Source organism: Amblyomma americanum, chromosome 10, assembly GCF_052857255.1.
Source record: "Amblyomma americanum isolate KBUSLIRL-KWMA chromosome 10, ASM5285725v1, whole genome shotgun sequence".
NCBI classification, from domain to species: domain Eukaryota; kingdom Metazoa; phylum Arthropoda; class Arachnida; order Ixodida; family Ixodidae; genus Amblyomma; species Amblyomma americanum.
This window is the reverse complement of record NC_135506.1, coordinates 1,191,805-1,212,922: the sequence shown is the minus strand read 5'-3', so window position 1 is coordinate 1,212,922 and position 21,118 is coordinate 1,191,805. Positions and strand designations below refer to the sequence as shown.

The 21,118-nt window shown below is 48.7% G+C and overlaps 2 protein-coding genes across 3 annotated transcripts in view; both read right to left on the bottom strand.

Moving 5' to 3' along the window:
- The window catches only part of LOC144106489 (uncharacterized), a 492,993-nt gene that overhangs the window by 68,855 nt on the left and 403,020 nt on the right, over nucleotides 1-21,118 (bottom strand). The gene's annotated exons all lie outside the window — the stretch shown is intronic.
- Nucleotides 245-6,482, bottom strand: LOC144106979 (uncharacterized). Its single transcript, XM_077639950.1, has 4 exons — nucleotides 6,210-6,482; nucleotides 3,617-3,747; nucleotides 1,922-2,156; nucleotides 245-664 (listed from the first exon to the last, which is right to left on the bottom strand). The coding sequence occupies exons 1-4, from the start codon at nucleotides 6,417-6,419 to the stop codon at nucleotides 290-292; spliced, it is 951 nt and encodes a 316-aa protein (XP_077496076.1). The 5' UTR covers nucleotides 6,420-6,482; the 3' UTR covers nucleotides 245-289.

The window sequence follows — 21,118 nt, the reverse complement described above, 5'->3', positions numbered from 1 at the left end:
AGACTTCAAAACCCCTTCTAAAGGGGGTATGCACTCGTCACTGCAGTGACCCTCCTTCTGGCGTACATGAGCGCTGAAGCTGCGCGCTGTACGGCGGCCGTGACATACCTTCAACACCGCTCTTGCTGCTTAGCCGTCTGCATGGCAGGAACGAAAAGCCTCATGTCTCTTGGCATGGCAGAAGTGTTGCCGAAGCTTGACGCTTCACTCATCATCGTATTACTTTATTACAGTCTTAATTTCTTTAAATATTAGTTGCGAATCTTCAGAGAGCAGCTGGTAGAAGGCGCTACCTGGAGCCCGTGACCAGGACGCTCTCGAAGTCAAGCGCCCAATCGCGCACGACATCGTCGAGCGCCGACTGGGATCTGCGGCTCGACGCAGCCGAAGCCGGTGGCGGCGACCAGGCCGAGCAGGCGAACGCGGCGAAGTCCTGGCACGGGTCCAGGCTGCGGTTGATGCGGTCGGTGATTAGCGCCGCGTGGTGGCGGCAGTCGGCGCTGCTGCAGGCCCCCGGAGTGTCCTCGCCTTCATCGGAGTGCACGAACAGCGCGAAGAACAAGATGGCCGCCAGCACGAAGGTGGCCGTCGCTGCCACTGCGGCCACGACGGTTGCCACCAAGGACTTCGTGCCGGACGTCTGCTGTGTTACACTGAGCAGCAGCTGCAGGCCGTAGTGCCTGTCTTATTTTGGTGAAACGCGAGAAGAAATGGGCCGCAGTTGCTTCTCACTATGCAAAACGGTCAAGCAGACTTTCATCAAAAGAGGGCAGGATTTGTTGTTTCTGGAGCGAGGGTGTTGACGGGCAGGGGTTCATCTGGGATTCTGGTTAGCGAGCGAAGGGAGCCTGAACTGCAGGCAGCGTTGCCAATGTCTTCCTGTCTACAACTCAGGATAGCGCCCCTTCAGACAGCATTTCAAGTACCGTGTTACGCCTGGACATGTAAAATTTCATGCAGCACAGTATCCTTCTTACTCGTATTGTTGCCTTTGTTTTACGGCGTCTAAAAATAAAACAGAGGGGACGCACGCGCGTGCGCCCGCATATCCGCACCTTGCCGCCCCCCACCCCCCTCTCCCACCGCGTTTCGTCCTTTGGAGCTGTTACCAACTTCTTTACATCAAGCGCCGACTGGCCCTCATTGCCAAACCTCTCCCATCGGGCTTGGATGCGATCTTGTTTTCCTACTGCACAAGCTCACCTGCAAGCATGGATAAGCTGTCTACCTACTACTCGGCCTGTGTACTATGTGGGGCTATAAAGAGAGGGCTGTTAGTTACTGAGCGCCTGCCTCTGTTTACGATTGTTTCGGTGCGGGCGGACAGACGGACGGGAAAATGTGCGGCCATGAGGAGATGAAAATGTAGGCGACAAGTGCATGCCATACATTCACAGCCAGCAGGTTCCAGGCGACACGTCAGACAGCGCTCTGCGCCTCTCACAAAGAAATTAACTTGCCTCTCGGTCGCGCTCAGACCGGACAGGAAGTGTGAGAAGTTTCTTCTGAGCCCCTGAGAAGTTATTACTGATTGCTGGAAATTAATGCAGGCAAAAGGAAAAAAATTACTCATTGGCATCCACCCGAGCGCAGCCATACGGCTGCAAAGGAAAGCTATACAGCTTTCTTATAAACTTCGTAGCTAAATAAAAATTCGTCATGGTCCGGTGTATAGCGTTCCTTTGTAGCCGTATGGCTGCGCTCGGGTGGACGTCAATGAGTAATTACTCCCTTTTTACAAATCTACTCCACGTTGGGGGATTCCCCTAAACATTTGACCGAAAAGGAGAATAGCGCCGTAATTAAGCTTATTGCTCAAATTCTGCGACGTTATCAACCTCATGCGAGACTTGACGAACGTGATCTGATTCGTAAAGAATGGCTGCACCTCGGAGGAGATAACACACGGAGAAGCTCTCACCATTTCGACGATGGGGATCTCGAGGAAACGCGCTCGCTTCTCCGACGAGGTGAGCGAAAGCGTGCGCCGCGCCAGGGCGGGTTTTGCGGGCACAGCGTTCAGGTTGGGTAGCGACGTCTCCCGTCGCCGCGCAGGCTCGGGCATCGCGGTGCGTGCCTGCATAGGCGTGACCACGTCGTCCTTGGCCGCAGACGAGGCTGGAGCCCCCACTGGAGATGCCAATGGATCCACAGTGCTGCGCGCACGTTTTAAGGCATGTGTGCTCTAAACGAATGCATTCACGGACTCGCGCTCGGTGCAGGATTTATCTGTTGGTATATCTACGTTTCATGTCTGTCAGACTCCACTGGACCGAAGCATCAAGATGCATAACCGAAATACACTGCCGTCAGTGCCGTCTGCGCATGCGAGCGTGTGGTACGCGGCAGCGGAGCCATCATCAACATGAGCATAAGTACGCCTGCTACATGACAAAGGCTACACCTCCAATTAACTCTGCCCTGCGCCCGGCCTAAAAGGTGGAGGAGAACGCTCTTGTATGGGGGCCACTATTAGGATGCCAGCCTCGGTTTTTAGAAAATCAATCGTATATGTTAGGGGCTGACTCCTATCCACCGACTGCACGTCGAGGCGCGGGGTGTATTAGTCCCTGCACGGCATCGCTCTTAGAGCAGGTGGCAACGCCAGACTACAGACACCACGTAAAGAAGATTGAATTTCTCCTAGGTTCTTCACTTCTTTCCACTTGGGTGGCGTATTCCATTCAGATCTCTAACGGTTCAATAAAATATAAGGTACACACACTGCGTTTCGACCAAAGCATTCGATGAACTTTTCGACTAACGTGCATCCTGTATTGTTCTCAGCATCCAGGGAGAAAACCTTCCAGGACTCAGAACCTGAACCGGTTTTCGTTTAAAGACAACATTTGTGCCATGTTCTTTACAAGGCAGTAGCAAGCACCCAGTAGGCAAATGTACTGCAAGAATGAAAACCTAACGTGACACGGTAGTCGCTGCCGACTCACTGAGGTTATAACAGTCGTTATCAACGCCACTCCTGAGGAAGAAAATGGCGGACGCTATTATTCGTGCGATATTACGGTCAGTATAAGAGGCCCATAGCAGAGAGGCTTACAGGCTGTGGTACGAAATGTAGGGCTAATCTATGCGCTCTTTTGTTTTTGTTCGCCAACGGAGCAGGCGTACAGATAGCACAGGCGTTAAGAGCGACCCATTCTCGCACCACTGCCACATACCATATTACGCATCGCCACCGATATCACAGACGATTTTTAAAGCGTTTAGATATGAGACCCCTCCGAGTGAGGGCGGACATTGGCCTTGGGCACCTAAACTTAGAAACGTGTACCGGCTCCCTAGCTGCGTTACGAGCAGCACTCAGCAACTGTTTATCCTGGACTGTTACCGGCAGTCGCCGATTAGGGCAATTTCAATGATGGTTGAGACATGTCGCCACAACATCGTATAACAGGCTGCAGTTCGGAACTAATAACTTTTGTCTAGTGGAAGCCGCAAAATAATGCATGTACGCTTAGCATGACTAATGAACACGTCATCATCTGTATAAAAGGAAATGGCAAAATCTTTATAGTGCAACCCCCTCAAACGGCCTCGACATTCGCTTCCATGCTAAGCCGGACCCAACTTCCAGTTGGAGCAGGAGCAGTCGTACCTGGCAGTGTTGGTGCCTAAGCGTTCCTTGCATGGACTGCTGCTGTACGTCTGCGTTGTCACAGTGTTGCCGGCCGCGACGGTCGTCCGCGATCCTTGGCTCTGCTCGCCTGGCCACTGCTGTTGAGGATCCTGCGGTAGTGTATACATTGCGCGAAGTTGTTTCATGGAGGTTATTCTTAACTAAGGCGATTTCAGATAAAGCCATGTTTTTGCAGGTTTATCTATATCATGAACTTACCTAATATTTTGTGAGCATTTGTATGATGACTGGAAACACTTATTTTTCTCCGGCGATAACTTTCTCGGCACAAAAATTTCTGACCACGCAAAAGACGACCCTAGCGTGCGCTTCTCTCTTTGTTTATTGTCAATAAATTGAAATATCATTCGAGGAGATACCTACAAGCTTATGCAGGGAATCAGTACCGCAGAGGTAAGCTTGGCCGGCCTTGTCATAATGCTTTTTTTTTCATTTTAAGTTTCACACAAGTTGTGCTGAGGAACTTTTTTTAGGTAACTATGAAGTTCACAGCAAGTATACAAATCATGAGCATTGCTATCTTAAGCTGTGTTCTATGCAAACTTGCCAGCTAATGGATATAAAGTACGCCTTTTATGTTCCAAAGATAGAAAAATATTATTGCACAAAATTTTAGAAAGAGAAGTCCAACAAAATCGTTCAAACACATACTAAAAACACGTTTTCATTTTTATTTCATTTTGTGCAGGTATTCCGCGTTAAATTCATAAACATCATAAACTGGTTGCATAATATTGCTGGTGGATTAAGAACTTCGAATGAGGGAACGAAAAGCAGTTGGGAGAAAGAGCAGCCGTTGTTCACAACTCAGACAAACTTCCATCCGATAGCAAGACGGCCGAGTTGGTGATACACACTTAAGGGAAAATAGCGCAAAAGACGGGGAAAAGTGAAGAAAACAACGCTGGTCCTGTTGTTTTCTTCACTTGTCCCCGTCTTTCGCGCTATTTTCTCTTAAACTTCGACCACCTGGAGTTTCCCAAAGGGCACTGACATCCGGTAGACATAACAGCCCCTGCGTGGCCCAATACATGAAAAACATGGAGTGAGAGAAAGATGAGATAAAAAGATGCCTTTTCACTCGGGGTGAACTCTACTTGGGAAGCGCGCTGAGGAGAGGAGTGCCCGAGGGATCCTCTGCTCACTCACTAGTACTTAGCGGAGTGACCGATGTGTCATTGGTCGGAGTCGCAAGTACTTGACCTTCTCTTGTCTGCAGCCACAAAATGGTGCTGATAACGCTGTGTGTCCGACGGAATACCGTCTTGTGAGGACGGACTACTGTGGAGCTTACTGAGCACTCAACTAGGGGACCAAAATAAAAGCACGCCACTCATTTCACTGCGGTCGTTGGGAACAAACCACCGTACACGGTCCCGAATTGCGATCGTGAACTATTGAGCAGCTCTAAAAACGGGGACACAAGGAAGCAACACGGAAACGACAGGACATCGGTGACTGCCGGCCCGTTTATTGGAGCAGGCAGAGTCATCACACGACCACACACGGGCGGTGCCGTGGTCAGCTGTGCCCGGTGTCAGAGCGCTCGTCCTGTCCGCTTCTACCCATGCAGTCTATTGCGCAAGACTTTTTAAATCCTCAACTAGCCCAGCTTTCTGCCTTGAGTTCAATTTTAGTAGTGTTCCTCCGTATCAATTTATCGCCACTTCGTGCCGGAGTTTCTCGCCTCTTTTCGGCTGTTCAGCAAGAAAAAACAAAGGCTGACGCTGCCAGGATTCCTTGCGGCACGCATATATATACTATGTCGCGGTACCCTAATCTACGAATAGCGGCAGAAATTATCACCGCGTGCGCTCCGAAAGTTTGATATGTCTCATTGGCGAGAATAAGCCTGATTGTCGTCGTATCCCAGCTCGCAAATGGGTGAAAAGAACTCGCATAAAACAAGTGCACGCCTGCGGTCTTGATAGTTTCAAGCTAATCTGCAGTGCGCCGAAAACGCGGTCGCGTAGCAAAAGCGTCAAGCCGCTTTCCACGCAAACGGAGTAGGAAGGCGGGTTCGCATGCAAGCGGCTGAGCGAAGTGAGCGGCGCGTCGCACCGAAAATTTCCAACTTGTCGAAACCTCGCCGCTCTTGCCGCTCGAGCCGTCGCGACGACTCAGAACAGGTTTTTGCGCCGCGGCGGCAGGATTCGCTAGCGTTTTCGCATGCATGTGAAACAGGCTTTGGTTGCACGACAGTTTTCCCTGCGCAGCTCGTAAACTATTCGCGAAGCGGCGATCACATGATCGCTCTGGCGTCAAATGTTCCAATGAGTGTCGCCTCATGCCCAACACATGAGCCGTACGCGGCCAGCCTCTCCCATCTTGAGCACTGTCTGCTTTGTTATCCGCCTGAGGGGGTATTGTGAAGCCCCCACCGGGAGGAGGAGGGGTGCCTCTAAACTGCCTTCTTGCGGAGCTCCTGCCACACGAGAAGCGGCTTTCCAGCAGAGCTTGGAACAAAATGGCGTACCTTCGCGCAACTCGCAGGAGTAGGATGAAAGCGCCACGATCGCGCAGTGGCGGCAGGCACCACCCCCAGACGTACCGCTTTCCCCCTGCCGACGGAGGAGGTCGAGGACGGCACGGCGGCCTCGGCTTGCTGCGGCTGCTTCCGACGCCTCTTGGTGCCAACCCGAGCAGCTGTCGGCGCCGACGGTTGTCGGCCTTCGGCGCTCGGGGCGGCGACGCTCTTCTGCGATCCCGACGACGAAGAGCGGCTGGACGACGATCCGCGGTCTGGCAGCGGCGCCGACATTCGCTAAGCTAAGCTAAGCAATCTGTGGGTAGAAGACCGCTATGCTGAAAGCGTTTGCGCCTGTTCAACAGACTCGCTCCACGAGAAACGTGCCTCTCTCGTGCCAAGGTTCTTTTTCTATTAGGGTCATTACATGATGATGATGATTGTGTCCTTGCCTTGCAGCAGCGCCACTTCCAGGACTCGCATTGCCCACGGGCCCTCTTCAGTCACCCGTTCCACATTGTTCTTAATTTAAATCCCCCATCTGCATGCCCTTATGATTCTATATTTTTATTTGATGTGCAAAAAAATTGGAAGTAGCTTAGCTCGGCTATGCCAGGATATACGTAGCGAGAGGTACGTTTCCCTGCTTGAGCTTGTTCGGAAACTCGAATGGTGTGATCAGTCCCACGACGGGCCTTCACATCCTCTTCTGCTGGCTCCCGTTGACTGACGCCTTCCATAGACTCCATATCGGCGGCTATGCGCCGTCTATTACGCTCGACAGTCTGGCATCTCCGTTTGGCGTGGCGTTCCTCTCTCAGTTCGGGCGTCTCCGCTGCTCTCTCTATTGAGTAGCCAAGTGACAGGCGACAACCTCAGGATCGGAGGAGTTAATCTTCTCTTGGACAGGCGACAACCTCAGGATCGGAGGAGTTAATCTTCTCTTGTCCATACCGCCATTTAGCAGCAGCTGGACTCTCCTTCTCTGCATGCATGTCAAACGCTGTGATACAGACGTCCATTACATCGTCTTTTATACCCAATGCTGCGCATGAGACGCGCGGTTCGGGTGACAGACGTCCATTACATCGTCTTTTATACCCAATGCTGCACATGAGACGCGCGGTTCGGGTGACAGACGTCCATTACATCGTCTTTTATACCCAATGCTGCGCATGAGACGCGCGGTTCGGGTGACAGACGTCCATTACATCGTCTTTTATACCGAATGCTGCGCATGAGACGCGCGGTTCGGGTGACAGACGTCCATTACATCGTCTTTTATACCCAATGCTGCACATGCGACGCGCGGTTCGGGTGATAGAGCGACGTGCGGCAATGCGGCGACGAAGAACGCGGCGCAGCTGTGGGGTCTCTCTGGTTACCATGGTATCGGCGCATGCGCACAACTGGTCGTCCTCGTGACGTCACGCTCGGATCCGACGATGGAGCGGGCGCGCGGCGGCGGCGAAGCGCACGCAGCACCTTGCTCCTCTTCGGTTGCCATGGTAACGGAGCATGCGTACAACTTTCCTCTTTCATGCAAAGCGAAATGCTCGACTGGTAGCCCCGTGTAGCTCTCGCTACAAAAAATTTTACATCTGTCAAGTGCCGGCCGTGTCATGGCCAATCCCCCGCAGTTAATACGCTCCATATCCCCTCGAGGTCAACCTCAAAGGCAGTGGCTCGAAAGAGAGAGGATGTGAAACTGGTTTACACCGCTGCAGATTTATCTGGACGGCGTCGCGTAACCCGTCGATCTGCCGACGAGTGCGTGAATGTTGCGTGAATGGCCTTCGCGTTTCGGAAACCTACTAGTGAACTGTACAATATCTGTAAATTCAGAAACTGCGCTGCCTGTGGTCATAACATATACTTTTAAGTCTATATTCTAACCAATTTCGCGTGTTATCAAAGCTCCAAAGCAGCCTCTCCACATGGGGGCCCTGGAATTCTGGCCGAAAAAAGAAAAGGTCGGTTTTTTAGCAGGACTCGTAAAACACGCTGCCCTGCTCTCGCGAACCTTGAAGCTGTCACAAGCTGCCTCATGTATAGCGGTAGTTACGGGAGGGTCCCTGTACTTCCGAACACAGTCCTCCGGGACAGTGACCGACGCGACCCAACTGACGGGATGAAAAGGCTGGCTCCGTCCCGTATGGGCCACTACGCTCTGGTCTCCCGGGGGTCGCTCTCGCGGCAACACGCTCTGGGAACGTCCAGCTTTTCGGGGGCATCCCGCGATCGACTCTTCCCTTCTCGCCATCTCGTACGCCCGCCGCTGCTGGTCGACTCTCCGACTACAGACCGTCCTCGGAACTATACAAAGTTGTGAGATAACTTTTTTGCCCCTGACTATTAAAAGAAGAATATTTTAGCCCTTGTTTAGACATTTATTGTCATTAGTATTTTGTCCATTGTATTTTAGCGTCACTCTCTGCTCATACTTACTGTCTGGAAAACTTGTTTTGCGTTACCTATATCCGGCCCCGCCGCGGTGGCTCAGTGGTTAGGGCGCTCGACTACTGATCCGGAGTTCCCGGGTTCGAACCCGACCGCGGCGGCTGCGTCTTTATGGAGGAAAAACGCTAAGGCGCCCGTGTGCTGTGCGATGTCAGTGCACGTTAAAGATCCCCAGGTGGTCGAAATTATTCCGGAGCCCTCCACTACGGCACCTCTCTCTTCCTTTCTTCTTTCACTCCTTCCTTTACCCTTCCCTTACGGCGCGGTTCAGGTGTACAACGATATATGAGACAGATACTGCGTCATTTCCTTTCCCCTCAAAACCAATTATTATTATTATTATTATTATTATTATTATTATTATTATTACCTATATCCATCGCTTAATCACTCTATTTGCTAATAGTCGGGATTCTCCCCCCCCCCCCCCCCTCCGAATGGTCTTTTGTCGCGAACTTGTTGCTGTAGCTTTTAGAGTCCTGGTTGTTAGTAGTGTCATTCAAACTGCTCGCTATGAACATCCAGTTGTTTGTTACAAAAGTGACTGCCATGAACTTATTCCTCAATCCAGCATCGACACACGGGCTTCACGGGTCGAACGGCCCAACCTTTAATTGTGTCCGCAAACCTCGTTATAGCTAGGAATGGCGGGTAACTGTAAAGGGGATTCCACGCCCCTCTTCACCGTAAAGCCGAAGGTTTGTGACAATCGGGTACACGAAGACCTGCTGCTTTTCAGACTCGTGAATAGACGACCATGCTGCAGTTTCCACCGTGCTTGCTCGCCTGATTCAGGTGGCGAAGCTCACTTCAAGGCTTCAGCTAAACCTGTCCATGCAGCACTAATATTTGACTGCATCAATGCATGCATGGACAAGCGTAAAGCTAGACGTGCGATCAAGTAACGAGCGTTATCTATAAAGTGATAAACAAAAACCAGAAAGTTGATACAGGGAGAGAGAGAGAACTTGTCGGACAATCCGCGGTAGGAGGAGGAGGGCGGTAAACTTTATTAAAGAAGAGGTTTTAGGCACGGTTTGGGGTGGTAGTCCCCTCCCCGAGGTGAGCTCATCTTCTAGACGGGACGCCAGGTGGACGATGTCGCTCGGCGACCTCTTCGGCCCGCGCGGAGCTGAACCTCCGGGTCCGAGCTGAGCAACGCGGCCTCCCATTGGGCGGGGAGCTGCAGACTCTTCGGTGGCTTGTCTCGATAAGGATGTGAGGTGTGTCTGCCTTTTGTTGCCCGGAGAGAGAACAGACGGGGCTGAACTGCTCTGGGAACCATTAGAGGTACATGTAAGTATGAAAGAAAGTGCCCGTTTGGAGCTGCCGCCAACTGACTTCTGTTCTAGATCCATGCGGTTATGGGAAGATTTGTCTTTCTTTCTTGAATTGGGCTATAATTTTTTGGTAGGATGCCACCCGCTCTTTGGCCGGTCTGAACTCGGTGTAGCGCACCGAGTTCAGACCGGCCAAAGAGCGAGTTGACCCACCGGTTGACTACCATTTTTAGGGCAAATTGGTGCGCCGCCTTGTTTCTAGTATGGTCCGAATGGGCGAGGACCCAGGTATCTGGCGAGTGTTAGAAATTTTTCGTGAGATTTTGATGGCTGCGGGGTGGGTCCTTCCTTTGGCAAAATTTCAAATTGCGGTTTTAGAGCCGGCGATGATGTACTTGGCAGTGGTGCATGTAATGGCTAAAGCTATGGCAGCTTCTTTGGCCTCCTCCGGGAATATTGTTTTCCCGATCGCCGCCGATGCTATAGGGAGAACCTCGGTGCTCGACGACTGCCAGGGAAAAGGTCTCTCGGTCCGCATGTTCTGCCACGCCCACATGCACCGCCGTTTTGTGAACTAAAATTATTTCGTTAAGTTTTTGTGCCCTAGCCTTTCTTCTGTCCTTATCGTAGTTTGGATTAATGTTTTTGTGCAGAGGACGGACTATTAAGTGTTCGTGCACGTGTCTTGGAACTGGCAAGGAATGTGTACAGATTCCTTCATATCGTATTCCTGCTTTATTTTTAGGATGAAACGTCCCGTTTCAGTGCCTGATAGTATTTCGCATTGTGCGGTGAGGTGTGCTTCCATCATTTCAGCTAAGGTGTTATGAATTACTAACCGTAGTAGTTTTTCATTTGGCCTATGACAGGGGAGGTTGAGTACGATTTTGTAGGACTGGCTAATTAGAGAATCCAGTTCGTCTCTTCCTCTGCCTGTGAGGGTGACGTATGGTGTAGAGTAGATGACTCTGCTAAGAACGAAGTCCTTTATTAGTTTCCTGTTCTCAGCATAACTCCTCGCCTGCCTGTTTGCGATGTTTCTCATGAGGAGGGGAGTTGGTTGATGGTGTTCCTCATTTCTTAATGAGTTTGTAGTTTCTTTGTTTATTTGACTGTATCAGTCGTCCCAAGATTCTTATTACTATATATATATATATATATATATATATATATATATATATATATATATATATATATATATATATATATATATATATATATATATATATATATAATCAGTGGGATATTAATACTTAGATTAATCGATCGCTTAAAGAAAATTACTTATAAAGCAGCAGAAAAAACAACCATGCCGCCGGTGGGATCCGAACCCACGACCTCCAAATATCGCGTCCGTTGCTCTTACCAACTGAGCTACGGCGACGGCTGTCCAATCTGCTGCTCTCGTGGGTATTTATGTTCATTGGGTGTAAGCGAACCTTGAGAGTATTCACCAGCGCCACCCTCAGTTGGTTGTTTTTTCTGCTGCTTTATAAGCAATTTCTTTAAGCGATATATTAATCTAAGTATTATTATCCCACTGATTAGCACTACACATTAAAAAAAAATTAAAAATGCCCCTATGCACCTTGGTTTCGGTCACTGTTGGCTCCCTTCCTAAGTTTTTATATATATATATATATATATATATATATATATATATATATATATATATATATATATATATATATATATATATATATATATATATATATATATATATATATATATATATATATATATATATATATATATCAAGAGGAAGAAATGGGCTTAGGCAGGTAATGTAATGCGAAGGCAAGGTAACCGCTGGTCCTTCTAGAACCAAGACCTACTGAACTAGAGACTTGCACATATGTAAGGTAACTAGCGGTCGGGGAAGCATGGCCTCGATAGGAAAGTTCTAGCCACCCTAGCGCCGCTGCGCGCCGATGCCGTGTGGCGGCGCTGAGGGCAGAGGCGCGGTGGTGCCACAGGCAAGAAGGTGGGTAGTAGGATAGGTCGCCAGGCAACAGCTTTTTTGGGGGGACCCAGAGCTCTGAAGGAACCAGTGTAGAGAAGGAAGAATTAAGATCAAACGGACAATGGAACCATAGGGGAAGAAAGAGACGCAAGCGCCAGGGCAAAGTTAATTCAGATATAGGTTTCATTAACATGCAAGGTGGCAGGAATAGACTGAAATGGGAGGAAATAGAAGAACAGTTAAGGCAGGAGGAATTAATGGTATATGGTTTAGTGGAAACACATCTTAGAGACATGGGGCAACCACCCTGTAACCCAGACTACGCATGGGAATATTGCAATAGAACAGAGGGCAGCAGAAAGGGAGATGGAATTGGGGCATCCATTCATAAAAGTATGAATTTTCAAAGGGTTAGACTGGGATGCAGGGAACATTTATGGCTAAAAGGAACAGTGGCAGGCAAGCAAACACTCCTTGGCTTTGTATACCTGTGGACAGGGGCTAATGCCAAAGAGGATAACAGGAAAATGTTAGAATGTATTGCAAGCGACATTGATGAGCTAGGAGGACAGGGCGAGATAATTATATTAGGCGACATGAATGCACACATAGAAGACCTGGATGGGTGGGTACACGGATTCGACAGGAAGAATGCTGCAGGACGTGTGTGATAGGCATGATTTAGTTGTATGCAACAGCACCGAGAAGTGTGAAGGGCTCATAACATGAGAGGCGGGGAGTCTGCACTCGACGATAGATTATGCACTAATGTCACAGAGGATGTATAATAGATTAGGAATAATGAGCATAGATGAACATCGTTCCAGAATTCTAGCTAGTGACCACAAGCGCATCAAGTTGAGCTTCAGAAGAAAAAGCAATGTAGGACTGAAGCGAGATGAACAATCAGAGGGGAATTTTTACTCAGAAAAGCAATTGGAAGCAGCAGCCAAACAAATCGAGAAAGTAATTTTTGAGAATAGTGAAACAGAATAGACTTATACCAAATTAACTCGATTACTGGAGCTAGAGCTAGCTAAGGTGCGAGTAAAGCTAAAAGGGAAAAGATACAAACCCAAGAGTTGGTGGGATGAGGAGGTCAAGAGGGCAATAAAGAAGCGCCAGGAAGCTTCCAGGGAACACAGATATTCCAAGAAGAGGGGGGAACCAAAATCCGAAGTAGACAGAAAATGGGATACCTTCATAAAGTGTAGAAGGGACGCATCCTATTTTATTAATGAGAAAATTAGAAGAAATGGTGCCCAGTGGATGTCAAAAGTAAATAAAAAGGATAGAAAAAGCAGCCCAAAAATTCTGGAAACATCTAAATGCAATGAGTAATAAGACTAGGCTAGAACAAAGGTTTATTGTTACAGAGGAGGGTATCGACTATAAGGGGATGAAGCAATAAAGCACATAGGAACAAGGATGACGGAAAAATTTACAGCAAAGCACGTGGTACATAATTTATCGAAGGAGGATACACCGGTTACAGCAATAGCTCCACTTGAGCAAGGTGAGTGGGAAAGGGCAGAGAAGAAGGTTCCTAGTGGCACATCAACAGGACCAGATGGTATCCCGATTATGTTGATAAAGAAGTTAGGACCAAAATCCAAGCAAACATTAATACAGGTAGTGAACAAAATGATATTGGATGAGAAAGTCCCCGATGAATGGCGATTAAGTAGAATGAACATGATATATAAGGGAAAGGGGGACAAAGCAGACGTAAGTAACTATCGTCCCATAATAGTGACATCTGTGGTTTACAGGGTAGTGATGCAGATTATAAAGGACAGACTGCAGGCTTGGGTGGAGAACGAGGGGGTGTTAGGGGAACTACAGAATGGGTTCCGGAAACAAAGGAGGTTGGAGGACAATCTATTTTCATTGACACAGTGTATAGAAATTGTGGAAAAGGAACACAGGCCCTTATGGCTAGAATTTCTGGATATTAGGGGAGCCTATGACAACGTTACTCAGGAGCATTTGTGGGACATACTGGGCTCATTGGATGTGGAAAATGGAGTAATTAATATTTTAAAAGATATATATAGAAGTAACAGAGTGCTCATAAAATTGGAGAAAAATGTATCAGGGCCTGTAGAGGTACAGCGGGGGCTTAGACAAGGATGTCCTCTGTCCCCTTTGTTGTTCATGTTGTACCTGTAAGGGTTGGAGACCAAGCTAGAGGGGAGCGGACTAGGCTTCAATCTATCTTTTTTCAAGCAAGGGGAATGGATTAAACAAACATTACCGGGACTAATATACGCGGACGATATAGTGATAATGGCTGACAGCAAGGAAGACCTGCAGAAGTTGTTAGACATATGCAGTACAGAGGGAGATAGATTAGGCTTCAAGTATAGTAAGGAAAAATCTGCAGTCATGATATTTAATGAAGAGGGCGGCGAGCATAGAATACAGGAGTTCGTGCTAAATGTAGTGAATGAGTACAAGTATCTTGGGGTGTGGATAAATAACAGTGCTGAGTATCTGACAGAGCATGAAAAATATGTAATGAATAAAGCTAGTAGGAATGCAGCTGCCATGAAAAATAGGGCACTGTGGAATTACAATAGGTATGAGGTGGTAAGAGGGATCTGGAAAGGGGTGATGGTCCCTAGCCTGACCTTCGGTAATGCGGTCCTGTGTATGAGGCCAGATGTTCAAGCAAGGCTAGAAATTAAACAACGTGGCGTGGGGAGGTTAGCTTTGGGAGCACATGGCAATACACCAAATCAGGGGGTACAGGGTGATATGGGATGGGCGTCTTTCGAGAGCAGAGAGGCTAGCAGTAAGACAGCATTTGAGGAACGATTGAGAAAGATGGAGGAGAAGCAGTGGGCTAGGAAAGTTTTCAGATACCTGTATATAAAGAATGTTGACACGAAATGGAGAATGCGAACTAGAAAATTGACAAGCAAATATCTGGACAGCAGTAAGGGGGCAAATCAGCAATTATCGGTTAAGAAAAAGGTTAAAGAAACAGAGAGAGCTCTGTGGAAAACAGGGATGCTGACGAAATTGGCACAGGGAACATACCGGACCTTTAAACAGGAAATTGCCAAAGAAAATATCTATGATAATTGTAGGGGAAGCTCTTTGTTGTTTGAGGCCAGGACTGGAGTTTTGCGGACTAAGACATATAGAGTCACGTACCATGAGATAGACACTTTGTGCATTGCGTGCGGAGAGGAGGAGGAAACGGCTGAACACTTGATACTTTTCTGTAAAGGGCTTCACCCTACAGTGGAAAGCAGCGGGGCTGACTTACCCAAGGCATTGGGGTTTAGGGATAGCGAAGGGAAAGTGGAATTTAAGAGGTTAGAAGTAACCAAGCGAAGGTTATCTGATTGGTGGCTAAAAGCAAGACAGGAGTAAAATTTCACAAGACATGGCTAGGTGGCTTGAGCCACCGCCCGATTTAATGGGTTCAGCCGTATCCATCCATCCATCCATCCATCCATCCATCCATCCATCCATCCATCCATCCATCCATCCATCCATCCATCCATCCATCCATCCATCGGTAGTGTTCCTGTATATGCTCCCGCAGGGAGCAGAGTTGCGCGTCTGTTTTCCCTTGCCGCTCCGAACGCCATTCGCCGAGAGGCGATCACATGATTTTCGTGACGTCAAGTGTTCAACTTTCCGCGGGGAAGCTGACTTCAAAGGCATAGCGTTGCTGTTTATGCTCCCGCAGGAACACTACACAGGGGGACAGCCCCCCCCTCCTATTTTGAGCACTGTCTGCTTTGTTATCCGACGGGAGGGTATTGTGAAGGCCCCACCTGGACGAGGATGGGGCCAGGGGCTCCCCAGCTTGAGTGCTGTCTGCTTTGTTATCCGACTGAGGGGGTATTGTGAAGCCCCCACAGGGAGAGGAGTGGTGCCTCTAAACCTCTAAACAGCCTTCACGTGAGGCTCCTGCCACACGAGAAGCAGCTTTCCCGCAAAGCTTGGAACATGACGGCGGATCTTCGCACAACTCTGCTCCCTGCGGGAGATTATACAGGAACATTAAGGCACGGTAAGGCGCGTAGCCGAAATGAGCTCATCGCGTAGGCTAAATTTTTACCACTGAGGCGAGAATGAGCCCGTTTCGCTTATCGCGCATTTTCTGTGAGTGTCAAAGAATGAATCTTAAATATAAAATAATGTTTCGTCAACTCGCATCGTTATTCCCTGGAAATACACTGCTTCACAAGCCCAGTTTGCGTTGCAGGGCTGGACTGAAGCGCGTTTTGTGCGTACACATTTAGAGACACTGCCCAGGATGTGAGAGAGCCGTAGTGGAAGGTTTGGAAATAATTTCAACCACCTGGGTTTCTTAAACGTGCACTGACTTTCTGCATCGCGCCGCCATCGAAACGCAGCCACTACGGCGAGAATAGAGCAGGTTGTATTGCGTGCCACGTACAGGACTTCAAAACGGCAGTCGCATTGGCTGAAGAAGCCCCAACGCACAAACCAGTTTTTGTCGCCGCTTGCGAACCTGTAGCATGAATGCCATCTTGACTCTCATGTAGGCAGGGACCCCAGAAGATGGGAAAGGGGAGGGGTCAAGAGGAGAGGTTCCCCCTTCCCCCCCAAACATTTTTCTGGGAGGGGGGGGGGAGCGCCCCCCGTCTCCAGTTGCCGGCACTTGGATCAGTTCAGTTCACTTCAGTTCTAGGACTCTTTTAATGCAAAGCACAGTGGGGCTGATGAACTACTTGGCTTCGTAGCCAGTTGTAGAGCATTTCGTATATGAGTAACCTAAACCAGTCCTGTCCCAACAGAATTAAGTCGACTAGTCTGTTCCATGCACGTGATCATGATTAGCAGAATTTAAACAAACTGTGCACAAACTTTTTTTATTGTAAGTGATCAATCACTCCTCGTGCGTAAATCTTCCCATTTCAATTCGTTTTATATTGCCGTGAATCTTTGCACCGCTTGTGCAAAACTCAAAACCACTGGAACGCGGCTTTATCATTTTGTCTCGTAATGAGAGATGCGACCAGACATGTCTCCATTGATCGTGGCCACGTGCAAATGCTTCTACATTTTTTCCACATTGTTGTAGTTGCGTTTGGTTCCTTATCTCGAAGGTTCCTTTCCAGCTTTAAATTGAGCGCAGCCAAGTACTGCAGGCATTCAGTGCGATGACCGCAGAGCACGCTTAACTGTGGCTATCGCCGCCGCCGAGTCATTCAGTTTTTAGTGGGCGCGAGTCAGCCCCTTAAACAGTTTCATTTGAAAGTTTTTTCGTTGTCTTCCTGCCTGCTGGAGCGTCGTCAGCATAACGTGAGTTTGCATCAACCTTAGAACTTTGAAAACTAAATAAGAATAAAAATATAAAATCTGGCTATTGTGTCAATGAGCATTAAATAAGTAAAAAATAAGCTCGAAGTCTCGCCCCCTCACTCAAAAAAAAAAAGTTCCGGGGTCCCTGCATGTAAGCAATCTCTGACGATTCTAGACAGTGAATCAACATATCTGGCCATGAAATCGTTTATCTACAAGTGAGGGGGAAAACTTTTGCAGAATTTGACCTACAGCACACAAGGTTTCAGTGTTTTCTTTTTCTTCTCACTATCCTGCTCATTTATACCGTTAATCAAAAAGCGAATCCTTGTGAGACAATAAAAGACGTGCAACTGATGATGTCAGCGCAACAGAATGCTCAGAACAACTAATTTTTGGCACATCACCAATTGACTGTCTAATCTCTGCCGCAGCTTCGGCATGCAAGCGCGTTCAGCTGAACGCATGTGTAAGTTTGTTTTCAAGGACGTTGACAAGATCGTAAAATGATACTGACGGAATAAAAGGCCCCCAAGGTCCCACTCATTAGTTCCCTCGGGTGGAAGTTCTATGGGAATGTTGCATTTATCACAGAGACATGCTGCTCTGCAAGCTTCACAATGAGTTGTCCAAACACGCTTCCTAGCCACATAACCTGCAGTGTAATATAGCGGCGCATCGCTGTGTCGCACAGCATAGCTGGCTGGTCTACAGCCACTTCAACTTTTTCCACAGCCGCTTTCGCTGTTAAAGGCACCTCGCCCTCGCATGAGAAAACTGCTACAGACACTCCAATACAGGCGACGAAACGAACTGAACTGACTAACTGCTACGGCATGTGCAAGGCAGATGCGGCTGAGCTTACCGCGCCGCTAGTAGCAGCGCCACATTCCTCCTAGCGGCATCGATGCGCAGAGGGGCCACGCGCGGCCGACAGAAAGCGCCGCGGTCACGCCTTCCTAATCTAGCCACCCTAACATATGGCACTGCTTATGATGATCATGATGGACAAACAGGTCAACCAAGCGCCCCTAACGGCCGAAAAGTTTACGAAAGTCGGCGCACCCCGCCATATGTGCAGGTAGTTCATTAGGTGTTGTCTACAACCCTGTACTCCATCGCCCGCGTGTTTCGGTCCTCCGTTGTCATGGGGATTAATACGCTGTTATTCGTCTGCTAACCGCTATGAAGGTAACTCAAGGAGGAATTGGCGCTAGCGTCAGTAGGGCTATTTTTTTTTTTTTTACCTACACTGACTACACTAGTTCATCCAGTGAAGCATGGGTTAATTTTTTTTTTTTTTGCCAGTGTAGCAAGAGTGTAGCTCCGCCCACCTACGCGGACACATTTCTTTCACGCGTAGTGAAGAACGAAACTACACTTTCTGCATTGCTCTTTTTGGTGGTGTAGGCTAGCAGACGAAAAAAGAAGGCGCGCGTTTCAAACGCACAACGCCATTTTCTGATGGTAAATGCCGCCAGCGGTTGCAGCGCAGCCTCTAGAGTCCGTGAAGTTCGTCCGCGAGGACGACAGTAGCATTGTGGCGGTGCACCCATGCGTCTAAGACAGTGGCAACCTTACCTTGCACTGTCTTAGCACGACTGAAAGTGCACATTTTAGTCTGCTGAACGCTACTTCGGGTTTAGGTATACGCCGCGTTCGTTCCGTTGGTATCAGAGCTGGGCGGCTCACGGGAAAAATATAAGTAAATTTGCATACATGGTAATCTACTTAATTATCTATGTATGTTAGTGCGAAGCTCCCTAAGCTTGCATGCAGTATCATCTTTCACGTCTGTGAATTAATACGGCGGTGTCTCAAAGCCGTCGGTCAGCCCGCTGGCTGAGAGCCGAGAAACCGCCATCGAAAGTCGCACCCATATGCCGTGGAACGCCGGTACGCCGGTTTCAATTTCAGCGCGGCGCATAACGCTGTTCCCCTAGTCACGACAGAAGCATGGATGCTTTGTATTTCGCGCGAGGAACTCGTCATCGACCCTTCATCCGACTGACTGTGTAAGAAATTTAGCTGCGTGGTACGCTCCATGCATCCGCTGAGCAGACAAGTTTGTGTGTTGCGCTCTATTTGAGGGGGTGAGCAATAAGTTTGTGTGTTGCGCTCCATTTGAGGGGGAACACCAATGTCCTTTGCATTTCTCTACCCTAATAGACGCCACGCAAAAACGTCTTGCAGCATATATTTCTCATTTCATCTTATAGTATATTACGACCAGGACCTACTCAACTAGAGACCTGCACATTTGACGGGGTCCTATGGGACTGCGCGGGCCAAACACGACCGGCTTTATTACTTGGCGACCTGCTCACTACGCCGGTTCCTACGGCGGCGTGTGTCCGGGTAAATATCACGTGACTCTGCAGGAGGGACGGCGCGCCGCAAAAGGTGGCGCCACAAGTTACCCTCATTTCGCCAGCGCCCGCCGTACGCTTCTGCTAGCTTCAGTACGCTTGCGCTGGCATGTGGACGGTAGGCCGAGTTAAACCGCATCGTTTTTTTTAAGCACGCACCGCAAATACGTGTTTATATTAATCAGATGCAATAATCGTGGACAGCTTTCTGTATACAGTGGTAGTTACGAGCGCGAGCTGCCAGCTAACACGCCTGCTTCTTTGGCTCGTGAGCGCGTGATAACAGCGCAGAAGCCGGCGTCTCGCACTCGTAGCTTCCCCTGCATAGCCACAAAAAGCTGTCACCGACTAGAGGTTGCTAGTGGTAATTAATTTTTTTTTCTCAGAGCAGCAGTTTTGCAGTTAAAACAAGCTCAAAGAGTGGTTGTACTGGTGGGCGCGGCTCCGACGCGCTACTCGAGCGGCGTTTTTTTTTTTTTTTTGCGCACACAGCTGCACAATTTCAACACAATTGCTTCTGCTCTGTACCAGCATCCCAGGGCGAAGCCACGCTACTTTCCGCCTATTTACGATAAAAAGCGCGCTATGCACACTTCTTTCTCACTTGTTTTCAGGAGCGTTCACCCGATTGTTAATCATTTCAAGACGCACTCTACATGAAAAATAAATAAAACCAGAGTCGAAAGCTTCTTAGCCAGACACAATAGCCGGTCGTGGCCAGAACTTAATTTGACGCCAGCCAGATCCTTACACTTTTGGGACCTTCCGTGATTTTGGTTTGGCATTTATCATTTTTCGTTTGGCGTGCTCTTCTGTCAGATCGGAGGCAAAGTTGGACAAAAATAGCCTCATAAACTTGTGGACAATCACCTTTAGCAAGGCCCTTCTGTGAGGCTCTGTAATGTCCTTCGAGCACACAAAAAGCGGATTTTTTGCAAGTGATGGCCGCTAGCACTAGGTCTGCAAACTTCTTAAGCGGCCTTGGCCCCCTAACAAGCACAGGTGCCACACTTGATGCAGCACCTTCCAGGCGGCTGACGAACCCTACGAAAACCAAAGTAGGGTACGACAGCCCTCCCCGTTCCATGCCTGCTATATGATGGGAGTAGTAGTAGACTGAGAGGCTGGCGCCCGCTTGATTTACAGAGCGGAATGCAGCAATAAACCATCGCGCGCGATGATTTTCACGGCCTACGAAAGCTAAAGGCTGTCAGATATAATTAAATTCTTAGCACGTCTGCTGGAAGCAAGCAGAACAGCCGGAAACGCGGTGTGCATACGCGCACAAAAACACAACGAAGAAACCGCGACTGCTACCGCTACGCCAGCCCGCACTCGGCGTAGGGGTAAGTCGTGGCGCCACTGAGAGGAGCGGCGGTCGAGCGAACTAACATATCGGGGGCTATGGAGGCGGCGCCGGTGAACAGGTCGGGCCAACTTTCGTTAACTTTTTGGCCGTTGAGGGTGATCAGTTGACCTGTTTGTTTGTCATTATCATCATCATCGTCTGCTTTTCACAAATGGTTTAACTTCTCTCACTGCCTTCCTGTGCATTTGTGCTGTCTTATTATTTTGAAACCTAGTAATGAACGATGTAAATATGACATTTCTTTAAATCCTAGCGGTGAA